Source organism: Mixophyes fleayi, chromosome 11 (assembly GCF_038048845.1).
Source record: "Mixophyes fleayi isolate aMixFle1 chromosome 11, aMixFle1.hap1, whole genome shotgun sequence".
Lineage (NCBI taxonomy): Eukaryota > Metazoa > Chordata > Amphibia > Anura > Limnodynastidae > Mixophyes > Mixophyes fleayi.
Genome location: NC_134412.1, coordinates 4427463 through 4439958, shown reverse-complemented (window position 1 = coordinate 4439958; position 12496 = coordinate 4427463). Strand labels below are relative to the sequence as shown.

Below are 12496 nucleotides of genomic sequence, written 5' to 3'. Positions count from 1 at the left end.
TCACCCTGTCCTTTACCTGGCCGCTGACCTCCCCTCACCCTGTCCTTTACCTGGCCGCTGACCTCCCCTCACCCTGTCCTTTACCTGGCCGCTGACCTCCCCTCACCCTGTCCTTTACCTGGCCGCTGACCTCCCCTCACCCTGTCCTTTACCTGGCCGCTGACCTCCCCTCACCCTGTCCTTTACCTGGCCGCTGACCTCCCCTCACCCTGTCCTTTACCTGGCCGCTGACCTCCCCTCACCCTGTCCTTTACCTGGCCGCTGACCTCCCCTCACCCTGTCCTTTACCTGGCCGCTGACCTCCCCTCACCCTGTCCTTTACCTGGCCGCTGACCTCCCCTCACCCTGTCCTTTACCTGGCCGCTGACCTCACCTCACCCTGTCCTTTACCTGGCCGCTGACCTCCCCTCACCCTGTCCTTTACCCGGCTACTGACCTCCCCTCTCGGTGCTCTTTACCCGGCTACTGACCTCCCCTCTCGGTGTCCTAGTACCCGGCTACTGACCTCCCCTCTCTGTGTCCTAGTACCCGGCTACTGACCTCCCCTCTCGGTGTCCTAGTACCCGGCTACTGACCTCCCCTCTCTGTGTCCTTGTACCCGGCTACTGACCTCCCCTCTCTGTGTCCTTGTACCCGGCTACTGACCTCCCCTCTCTGTGTCCTTGTACCCGGCTGCTGACCTCCCCTCTCGGTGTCCTTGTACCCGGCTACTGACCTCCCCTCTCGGTGTCCTTGTACCCGGCCGCTGGCCTCCCCTCACCCTAGTTTTGAACCTTGCAGTTTGCAGTCACTGACCCCATTAGTCTCTGTACTGCTAGGTTTGGTGTATTAGCAGCACCAGTATACTCTGTTCTGCCCCCACAAGGCAGGGACTTGTAGTGAGAGGAGAAGTTATACTATGCGGGATATAGGGGGATGGGGACACCGCACAGTAGGACATGTAACTCCAGCCTCATTAGCGGAGCCCCCCCCCCCCGGCCTCTCCTCTCCCATGGCCACTGTCCTGTCCTCCGCTCAGATAATTACATCACATTAGCAGTCCTGTCAGTCAGGCGTCTTGTGATCCGGTGAGTCTTGGAAAGAACGTGATCGGAGACAGACAGATCCTGAGTCCGCTCACTCATTCATATCTTATTAATGAGGCCGGGGATTGTGGCATTAATCCCGGGGGAGGGGGGGGCTGGCTGCTTTCTTATCTAGACCTACAAGTGGTCACATGAGTCATGAGGACCGGTGATTATAGTAGAGGGACTGAGTAATGCTGCCCATGAAGACAATCTCCTGGCAGAATATGGTTTTAGTAGTAGGTCGGGGGAACGGGATGCTGGTGAGCCCAGCTGCACAGATGGTGCATGTAACAGGCAAATTTCTGGACATAACGAGAATTTTTCAGGGCTGGAAAAATGTACAAACTATAACCCCCTTTCCATTGCTGCCCCTGGCTGTGGGTGACCCTCTCCTGGAGATAGGCCCTATTTAACACCACCTCCTGTTCATGTCGTAGCTTCACTAAGGCCACGGATGTTCATAGTCCGAGCACAGATCATTACTGCAATGGGTGTCTGTGGTCGGGTGATGGGACAGTATAGGGCTCTCTTTACTGCTTACTCCAAATTACCCTCCCTTGTTGTGGAAAGATTTGTTTTATGACCCCTACAGTGCAGAAGATGGGACCCTCAGAAGAGGGACCACATGAATTAACGTAAGGACTACAAAATATTAAATTGTCCTTTACCACAAACTGCCCTTTGTTGGGTATTAGAAGTGCTGCTGTGCAGGTTTTTTGGAGATTTTCTTTGCTGTGATCACACTTGTCGGTCTTTAGTGGATATTTTATTTACCCTCTAGAGCTCAATTGTTTCCTTAGATTCCCATACTTTGGGAATTGCACTCACTGATTACCCCCAGGCCCGTGCTCACCCCGGGGTATCCACCAGCCTATCCATCCTGGCCGGCTTGTCTCGTGGGCCGATCTACCCCCACGTAGAACCTTTTAGAAGCTTCTGTCCTGTAGGAAGAAGAGGATCCGGTTTCACAAATGCTCTTCATACGTTAATACCGTACTTAAATGTTGTAGGAGTTGAGCCATTGAAAGGAATCTCTGGGGCGATGGGTAAGGTGATACACAGAGACATGTTTTAACCTCCTCTCCACTTCCCACCTGTCAGCCCATGACGGGCTGGATGCTTTCATTTCCCTCTTGGTCTGCGGCCCAGCTGGCCATCGCGGCTGGTATCTGGTTTCTGAGCGGACAAAGGCGACAGTCTTGTACGGTCGGTGTGCAAGTGGTTAAGTTTAATTAAGTTTGTGCAGATACCAGGTTGAGTGAGGCTGGGGAGGGCCGTGGGTCCAGGTACGACAAGAGAAACCTTGTTCCACCGACGGCTATCAGGATCTCATTAACTTCTTTCAATTTGTCTTCTCTTTGTGTTCAACCTCCTTGAATGTCCCCTGAAGACTTTTCTGAAGTTTCATTGTTCCGTTCCCCTCCCCAACACCATCGAGAGACTTCCAAACTCTTTACCACCCATCCTCTGAATGCGGATAGCCGATCTATCTACACCCCCCACACAGGACCCGTTGTCCGTGCCGCGCAGCCCACCCAAGCGTAGGATCCCTCTTCTATCCGAGAGCAGCACATGGCACCACAGTATTCCGTCTCTTCCGCTGCGAGCGATCATTGTGGTCGGTCTGTACGGGTTTAAGATGAAAGCTTCTGAAAGTTTCCATTACACGGAAATCTCTTTAAAATTAAATTTAAAGTTGGTCAATCAGTAATATATTTCAGAAAGCGAGATAATGTTTCTACGTGACTTTAAATACAGTTTGTAAAGAGGGGCATATTCAATTATTCCACATGCCTCTGGAAGAGACCCGAAGGTGCGTCACGTTACTGCGACATCGCGGTTTTCCCTTCGCCCCCCCCCCCCTTTGATGTTGTTGTACGCGGCTAATTGAATATGCCCCCAATATCTATCCGTTCTGCTTCCTCTCACCAGTCTTCTGTGTGCCCTTGTAAATCGTATGTAGTATGAATATCTATACCCCCCCTTTATGCCTAAATTATTATCTGAAGATGAGCGTAGATTTGCAGTGTCAGCTAAACGTTCAGGTGGAAATAAAGGTGGGGGGTTGTCCAAAAGAGGGAAACTTCTTTTATAATAATAGTATATGTTTCCGTCTCCTTCTACAAAATTTGGACCCCATGGGCCATATATCACAATCATTCTCCACTCCAGATCTAATGGAATCTAGACATGGAAAGATACTCCTAAGCAAGCATACTTGTTCTCTTACTGGATGCGTATATCATTTACACCCCCCCCGTCCCTCCCTTTGGTCCCTGTATAACCCCCTCCCCCACCCTTTATACCCTTCAAACTTGAAAAGTTAAAATAACATCTTTGCAGTATTGGATAGATAAATATACATTTATCTCCCAAGTGCGAGAGAACCTGTTGTATGTAAACACGTGTTATTTATTTCTGTTTAACCTCTCGAGATTCTGTAATGCATTTTCTATGGGAAAAGATGTTTCTAATAAAAAAAATTATAAAAAAAAAAAAAAGGGGGTGGTGGGGGGGCTGCTGTGCTGTCTCGCTGTGTTCTGGTGGTCGCTGGATTTGTGGTGAGCTGTGCGGATTGCATTGGACGTGTGTTGGTCTCTCCTATTGGTGAACTTGGCCGTTCTTGCTGTGTGGGCGGTGGGGCGCTGTGTGTCTCCTCTCGATTTTTGTCTCACTGTATCGCTCCTAGGGGTAGTGCTAAGAACTTCACTTGTGACTTATTGTGCACATATCTTGATGCAATCACGTTCATTCACAACCAACTCCCCAATGCTGTTGCATAGATTGATAGATTGAACACTATTACCCAGATAAATGATGGTTCCAAATGAACCTGTATAGTGCTATAGCGATGTGGTGGGGTGAGAATCGGGAGGAGATGCATGGTGGTGTGGGTGGGTGCATGGTGTCCTGCTGCTTATGTAGACCTGTGTGGTGGGAAGGGTCGGGTTTGTTGGTGGGAAGGGTCGGGTTTGTTGGTGGCAGGGACCAGCATGCCGACGTGTGTTTGGGGTGGTCCGTGCAGCTCATCATGGATCCGGTGTTGTTGGAGCGCAGTGGGGCGGTGTAGTAGTTCTTTCACTACTTTTGTAACAGCATTTTTACCATGTTTATTTGGTACACACAACCATTCACCCAAGTTTTTAATTATTTCGCTAAAAGACCATCTTTTTTATCCTAATAAAGATATTTTTTCTTAGCAATAAATAAATAAATAAATAAAAATAAAATAATAGTATATGTGGTCATCTTCATAGGAGAGTTGTATTCAGGTACGTTACCTTATTTCCTAAAGCTCCCTCTACTTGCCGTCTTCAATGTGGGGCATTAACTGATGATCGCGGTTTGCAGCAGTTGTCAAGAAATTCTGCTCTTGTCATTGGGCCGAGGGAGAGGCTCTTATTTGTAGTAATTAGGTTTACTTGTAAGCGACTTGTGCTCACACTGCCAAGCCGTGTTGCACGAGTGCTGGCTGTGGTCCGTTAGCCTTGGGTCACATTTACCAGCTTCCTCAGGGTGCTTCCCATGTCCACGTGTAACCGGTGGAGACATTTAAATAACACAGGCAGCAAATCTGATGGATTAAACTAGGCCTGGCCAACCTGTGCCTCTCCAGGTGTTGTGAAACTACAAGCCCCAGCATGCTTTGCCAGTAGACAGCCAGCCAGTAGCTGGCAAGGTATGCTGGGACTTGTAGTTTCACAACTGGAGAGCTACAGGTTGGCCAGGCCTGGTTTAAAGTGCCGCAGCCGTGTCTGTATGGCGGACTGGTACAGGGAGGCTGGTGGTTTATACACCAGATTAATGATCCCCTCGTAATTAGCCTTGTCTGTTTGTTCTGCCTCTCTGTGACCTTAAAGGGTTAACCGCAGGCCACTCCTTTCCCAGACTGTGCTAATTAAGCATCTGCCCTAGATGGGACTTGGAGCAGAGGAATGTGAGCGGGCTCTTGGCTCTTGCTTCGCTCTCTGCATTCCTGTTTTATTGGGAGCTGGAGGAAGTTAGAGGGGTGCTGCGTCCTCTTTCTGCAGCAGTATAAGGGGCGGTAAACGTCCATCTTCTCTGCCTATTCTCTCTGATTTAGTTTGGAAATAAAATAACCAGCTATCATTCACTGCACTCTTTGTTTATTCAATTAATCACGTATGGAAACGTGTGTGATTCTTCTCTCCTGGAGGTTGTGACCGTTTAGTTGCGCACACGTGTGCTAGTGTAAATGTTAGTGTAATGTTGGCGGGATAAGGATCGCTTGACAGCTGCTGCAAACAGAGGTCAGGTGTTCTTCCTGGTCACACCGTTCTGTAACATGCAAAGGGACCAGATGTAGACTGAGGTATTATCAGTTGCTCGTTTTAAAGCAGCCAACGTGGATATATATTGATGTGTTGCATATTTCTGTTAAAAATTGCGATTTCGCCATCTGCAAATATAAAACTTATACTAGGTAGTGAGGTCAAGCAGGGGTCCAGCTATTTGCTTTCTCAGACCTGGGGAGGTCATCCGTATCTTTGTGTTTGCTCAGGTACCCAGTCTATGTGAAGACCTTCTGTCCTCGGTGGACCAGCCTCTGAAGATCGCTCGAGACAAGGTGGTGGGGAAAGACTACTTGCTGTGTGATTATAACAGAGATGGCGATTCCTACAGGTAAACAAGCCTTTGTATGACTCACATAGCAACATATACATTATGCATACTATTATGGAAGTTAGCATTCATAAAAGTGCATCAATTTATTATGTTGTGATTAATTACCATCCTATTCATTTGTGTTGCTGCTCCTCTTCTCCTGCAATGAAGAATTTTGATTGGTGACGGTTCTCTTTGGTGGAGTATAAGGACAAACACTGATTGTAAATCCAAACCACCCAAATGTATATGTTCGAGGCGTGACCTTCATTCCATATCATTAGTGTATCTGTGACAGGAGCCTCATCACTGCTCTGTGCTGCTGTTAGCATTCAGGTGCTCTGATTGGCTGTGTGTTTGCCAGGCCCCTCCCACTTCAGTCTACCTGCACACAGGAATTGAGTTTGTAGAAATACACTCTGCTGCTGTTGGCTTGTTAGCGCTCTGATTGGCTACGGTTTGTTCTGCCCACTTCATCTTCTATGCGCCTGTTATGTAAAAGGTTTAGAAGAATAAATATATTCTATGGTCTGACCATAATCAAATGCACATAATAAAAATCTTATTGTCTAACATTACATTTTTGTTTTCTCCCCTTTTTAATACAAATTCATTGTCAAATCTCTTATTTTAATAATTATGGAAAGTAGAGTCCAGCCCTGTTGTATGTAGCTCAGATGGGCATCTGATTTCATTAGACGTAACCTGGTCACATGGGTTGCAGCCCAGTCATTGGGCTGAATGATGGGATCACAGTAGAGATCGGCTGTGCCCCTGCCCTAACTTTGCCTGGTCATCTACTGAATTTGCTTGTGCCAATGTGGGTCTGCAGTGACCAATCTGCTACCATAGCAGCCGACCATACCAGTACATGAGTGGCCAGCTAAAAGGAGATGTCCGGCCAAAGTTATTATTTTGCACACAAGCCACGAAGCCCGATATGTCTATAGTGACCATATAAGCCCCTACACATTGTGTGTTCTTCTCTTACTGGCTCCTAACAGGCTTATAGTTTACAGATAGTTCCCTATTAGGAGAAACAGGATCATCAGGGACTTGGTCATCTTTTAAGTCTTCTACAAACTCCATATTAAATCCACGTAGTGGTGAAATATCTCGTGTAACAACAGGTCGTAGCTTAAATCTCATCCTATGTGCACCATCGACCTCCAATAACTGTAAGTGCCTCTTCTGCTCCCAACAGGTCACCGTGGAGCAATAAGTACGACCCACCCTTGGAAGATGGAGCCATGCCATCCGCTCGCTTGCGTAAGCTGGAGGTGGAAGCCAACAATGCCTTCGACCAGTACAGAGACCTGTGGGTTATCCTCCTCTCTCTATTTCTTTCGGGCAGGGGGATGCAGGAGGGGGGGGGGGGTTTGGAGAGCAGCTGTAGGGTCTGTGTTTTATAAAAGCGGAGCTTAGTGTGTGGGATGATGATTAACTCCAGATTCCTTTGTTTTGAACTTGTGCACCAGGGCAACCTACAACGATGAGCATTGGACACAACGCAGACAGTGTGATGTAATGATGAGGTCATGGCTCTCATCGATGAGTGCGGTCTCTGCATCACACGTTGGAGAAGCGTTTCTCCAGCTGCCTGGGCAGAGTGTGAGAGCGGAGTGTTGAGCCCCGGGGAGCTGGCCGGGGTTCGGGTCTAATTCTATTTTCTTGTTTCCTATGGAGATGTGAACACAACCTGTGGTTAGGAATGGGCCGTGTCTGACTGAGTGAGTGTGTGTGTGTGTGTGTGTGTGTGTGTGTGTGGTGTCTCTCCCCTGCTATGAGATGGCAATGGTACATGCCGAGACATTTAACACTGTTGGATATGTATGGCCCCGAGGTCGGACCTTTAGTTCTGTCCATCTGTGAATTAGATTCATTAATAGTTGGTTCTGTGACTTGTGATATTGTAGAAAGAGGATTTCAGGTCTGGCATCGTAATACAGAGGGTCCTGTGAACGTGTATTAGATACTCCAGCAAGCTGAAACAAATAATAAACAGTTTTACTTAAAATTGGTGGAAAAATAACGTTTCTTCCTTAAATTATTTCAAAGTATTGGTTTCTGGTAAGGTGAGAGGAGGAATGGGGAGGAATGGTTTCCGGTAAGGTGAGAGGAGGAATGGGGAGGAATGGTTTCTGGTAAGGTGAGAGGAGGAATGGGGAGGAATGGTTTCCGGTAAGGTGAGGGGAGGAATGGTTTCCGGTAAGGTGAGAGGAGGAATGGGGAGGAATGGTTTCCGGTAAGGTTAGAGGAGGAATGGGGGGGAATGGTTTCCGTTAAGGTGAGAGGAGGAATGGGGAGGAATGGTTTCCGGTAAGGTTAGAGGAGGAATGGGGAGGAATGGTTTCTGGTAAGGTGAGAGGAGGAATGGGGAGGAATGGTTTCCGGTAAGGTTAGAGGAGGAATGGGGGGGAATGGTTTCCGTTAAGGTGAGAGGAGGAATGGGGAGGAATGGTTTCCGGTAAGGTGAGAGGAGGAATGGTTTCCGGTAAGGTGAGAGGAGGAATGGGGGGGAATGGTTTCCGGTAAGGTGAGAGGAGGAATGGGGAGGAATGGTTTCTGGTAAGGTGAGAGGAGGAATGGTTTCCGGTAAGGTTAGAGGAGGAATGGGGGGGAATGGTTTCCGGTAAGGTGAGAGGAGGAATGGTTTCCGGTAAGGTTAGAGGAGGAATGGGGAGGAATGGTTTCCGGTAAGGTGAGAGGAGGAATGGTTTCCGGTAAGGTTAGAGGAGGAATGGGGAGGAATGGTTTCCGGTAAGGTGAGAGGAGGAATGGGGGGGTATCGCCCACTGGATGCAGCCTCCTATTCTCTCATACAGGGGAGTAGACAAATGTGTTTATTTTCAGATATACAGACATATAAAATATATATATGTTTCAAATCTATCTTTACCATAAGATGCACTGAAACTTAAGGTTCAAAAAAATACAATATTTTATAACTTTTAACAAAATGTGGCATTATCAGCCCCTCCACCAAATGACATGATGTCTTATTATGAATAACATCCTATAAATACGACCTGTAGCCCCACATAGCCGCACCCTAGATGTCATCAGTGTTTCCTTTCGTTCTACTTATCCATTAAGTAGAAACCAATGACTTCCTAGTGAATGGATAGACTATGGTCTCTGATGTCACTGCTTCCTTGTGAAATGATAGGCTGCATTGTTAATGATGTCATTGGTTCCTAGTGCATTGATAGGCTGCATTGTTAATGATGTCATTGGTTCCGAGTGCATTGATAGGCTGCCTTTCTTTTCTTCCTTTGATCTCCCTGTATACAGGAGATGTCCGAGGCCTCCTGTGGATGTGTTGCAGTATATGCAAGGAGCTCTATATACATTTCTACATATTACAGATGTTCACAGGGACAGGGGTGGGATGTATATAATCTGTAGGTACACGTCTTGCAGCCGCTGTATTGTGCTCTGTCCCCAGGCAGTGCAGAGGATGTGCGAGGGTTTGGCTCGGTGTGAGCTGGAGATGCTGTATCCTGCTCGTGTTTCAGTCTTGTTGGGATATGCAGATGTAGCTGGCGTGCATCCCGCTCTGACATGACAACCTTGGCATGTCATGCACACTGCACCTGTGCAATCTGGATAGAGTTTCTCCCAAATACCTGGTAGCAGCGCCATTTTGGGCGTGGCAATTATACAGTGGTTAGTAAAAGTCCTGCCTGGCTTACTCTGGAAGGGAGTTGCAGTTTCTATCTTAGGAAGCGTTTAATAGCTGGAGCCAACGTGGAACTATCAGTCCCAGCATGATTTCCAGCTGTAGTGACACTGCCAATCTCAGCATGTATTTCGAGCCCCATCCTATGACTGGCAGAGCATGCTGGGGCTTGTAGTTCCACACAACTGGCGAGCTGCAGATAGTCTGTCTGTGAACTGAACGCGTTACCTGCTCATAACCTTTGTGTTGTAATGATGGTGTTTATTTGTCATGGTGACAGAACCTCTCCTCTCCTGCGGTTCTGAACTGTGATTTCCTGTTAGATACTTCACCATTAGTCATATTACTATTTACAGAATGTTTCTGGACACACAGTTGGAAGCTGCTGAATGAGGTCACAGACAGTGGGGCTGTGTAATAGACAGAGAGCGTTGTATGGTAGAGTTAGACCCTGAGATGTATGGGGTATTGATTGTGTAATGATGGACAGAACAGATGTTGGGGTGCAGAAGTTTAAAGGATGGTATTGGGGTGCATGATCAAGAACATGGTTGAGTACATATATACTGCAGCTAGAAATAGCTTTGGTCAACCATTGTGTCCCTTCCCTCCAAGTGGGCATGTAAAACTAATGGTCAGAATATCCTGTATATTTTATTGTGAACCACCCCTTTGGGGCCCATGATCAATGACGCAGTGACACTTGGAGCCCCAGAACAATGGCGTGTTGGCGGCCTGGGGCTGTAGGTGAAAAGGCCTGGTATCCCTGGTGTAGACTTGGTTAGTAAAGTGTGGGACGGTTAGTGTGAGCAGGGTGCTGGGCTTCTCTTGCTATAGGCAGAGCAGTAGTTTAGTTGATTAGTAGAGTTGAGGATGGATAGTGCGGGCAGGGTGCTGGGCTTCTCTCGCTATAGGCAGAGCAGTTGATTAGTATAGTTGAGGATGGATAGTGCAGCAGGGTGCTGGGCTTCTCTCACTATAGGCAGAGCAGTTGATTAGTAGAGCTGAGGATGGATAGTGCAGCAGGGTGCTGGGCTTCTCTCACTATAGGCAGAGCAGTTGATTAGTAGAGCTGAGGATGGATAGTGCAGCAGGGTGCTGGGCTTCTCTCACTATAGGCAGAGCAGTAGATTAGTTGATTAGTATAGTTGAGGATGGATAGTGCAGCAGGGTGCTGGGCTTCTCTCACTATAGGCAGAGCAGTTGATTAGTATAGTTGAGGATGGATAGTGCAGCAGGGTGCTGGGCTTCTCGCTATAGGCAGAACAGTAGTTTACTTGAGGATGGATAGTGCGGGCAGGGTGCTGGGCTTCTCTCGCTATAGGCAGAGCAGTTGATTAGTAGAGCTGAGGATGGATAGTGCAGCAGGGTGCTGGACTTCTCTCACTATAGGCAGAGCAGTAGTTTAGTTGATTAGTAGAGTTGAGGATGGATAGTGCGGGCAGGGTGCTGGGCTTCTCTCGCTATAGGCAGAGCAGTTGATTAGTAGAGCTGAGGATGGATAGTGCAGCAGGGTGCTGGGCTTCTCGCTATAGGCAGAGCAGTTGATTAGTAGAGCTGAGGATGGATAGTGCAGTAGGGTGCTGGGCTTCTCTCACTATAGGCAGAGCAGTAGATTAGTTGATTAGTAGAGTTGAGGATGGATAGTGCGGGCAGGGTGCTGGGCTTCTCTCGTTCTAGGCAGAGCAGTAGATTAGTTGATTAGTAGAGTTGAGGATGGATAGTGCAGCAGGGTGCTGGGCTTCTCTCACTATAGGCAGAGCAGTAGATTAGTTGATTAGTAGAGTTGGGGATGGATAGTGCAGCAGGGTGCTGGGCTTCTCTCGTTCTAGGCAGAGCAGTAGTTTAGTTGTTTTGTGTCAGAAGGGCATCACACCATTTAAACACTGTGTATTCTGTGTGCCACAGTACGGTACAGATAGAGTTAAGTGATCAGTTCTTGTCTTATAAACCCCTTGATGTGCGCGGGCCAGAAGTGCAGCCCTCCCGCCCTGTAAGGGGTACAGCGAGCGCCGTGCCGGCCTTACCATGTGGTAACTGTTAGGTCTGGCAGACCTGTCGCTCTCCAGGGGCTTTGTGTGGTTTCAAACATCGATTTAGCACATTCTTCAAATACCCACAAAAGCTGTTATGTAAAAACTCATCAGGCTCAACCACATCAAACCTGCAGCTCCCCCCCCCCCCCCCCCCTGGCCCCCCTCGCCCGGCCTGTTTGTTTCATGTTCTTCCGAGTGATGGAAAGCTGCTTTTGTAGGTAAAGCGACGTCTGCAGCCGTTCCTGCTGTGAGCGGCATGTACGGGGGAGGCTGCGCCACACCCTGTGCCCACACTTTGGGGTTCATTCATCACTGCTCTAGACGTTTAACACCGTGAAGGTCCCTCTGGCAGCAAAGGGGATTCAGGCGCATGTCCTGCATAGAACGTACTAACTATACGGACACTGAGTGACCAGGTCAATCACTACAACTGTACTGTTGCCTTTGTCATCGGCTAAAAGACAGTTGTCCCTACTTTTATATGTCTATATATTGTCGGAGGGGGGGGGATAACATGTCCCAGACTGTGTACCAGCCCTATCACTAGGTTGAAAAATATATTAAATCCATTAAGTTTAGCTATATACTTCCTGATAATCCTGTCCTCATTAGCAGAATAACAAGAGAAGACACTTTCATACTACTGGGTTTCTGTCCCACCCGATGGGGGCAGCCATTGTTTGGGCTAAACCAATCTTCATCAGAAGGCAGCCTATTGGCTCCCTAGAACTAGTGACATCACAAGCCTCCGTTATATCAGATTCCTGTTGGATTGGTGGTAGAGCATAGCTGCATCCAGTGTAGCTCAGGGGATTGTCCTTATTTGTCCCCTGATCAACAGACTTTTATTTCAATTCAGTTATAATTCTGTGCTTGATACATTTGTGTATTGTACATTATTCTTGGTGCAGTGTTTATTCTTGGTGCATTGTGGTGATTGCTCCACTACGTGGATTCTTTGCTTCATCCACGGCCAGATCTGTGTGACGACCGTCCGTGTAATTTCAGCACAGTGTTGTCTATTTTTTTTTATTTCTTTTTTTTTTTATCTGTGCTAATTTCTTATATGAAACTGTTCCGTCCCC

At 47.8% G+C, this 12496-nt stretch overlaps 1 protein-coding gene and 1 long non-coding RNA gene across 8 annotated transcripts in view; both read left to right on the top strand.

The window, feature by feature from the left end:
* CAPZB (capping actin protein of muscle Z-line subunit beta) overlaps window positions 1-12496 on the top strand; it is a 35071-nt gene that overhangs the window by 18437 nt on the left and 4138 nt on the right. For both annotated transcript variants that reach the window (XM_075189979.1, XM_075189978.1), the window contains exons 3-4: window positions 5590-5711; window positions 6898-7011. In XM_075189979.1, coding sequence (XP_075046080.1) covers window positions 5590-5711; window positions 6898-7011 — 236 coding nt within the window. The remainder of the gene's footprint in view (window positions 1-5589; window positions 5712-6897; window positions 7012-12496) is intronic.
* LOC142106926 (uncharacterized) lies at window positions 7059-12492 on the top strand. 6 transcript variants are annotated; one of them, XR_012679819.1, is made up of 4 exons: window positions 7059-7805; window positions 7853-8091; window positions 8139-10852; window positions 10911-12492. It is a non-coding gene; the product is annotated as an uncharacterized LOC142106926 (long non-coding RNA). The 6 variants fall into 6 exon arrangements; XR_012679816.1 differs by having other exon boundaries at window positions 7059-8091; window positions 8139-10297; window positions 10358-10852; XR_012679820.1 differs by having other exon boundaries at window positions 7059-8091; window positions 8139-10365; window positions 10426-10852.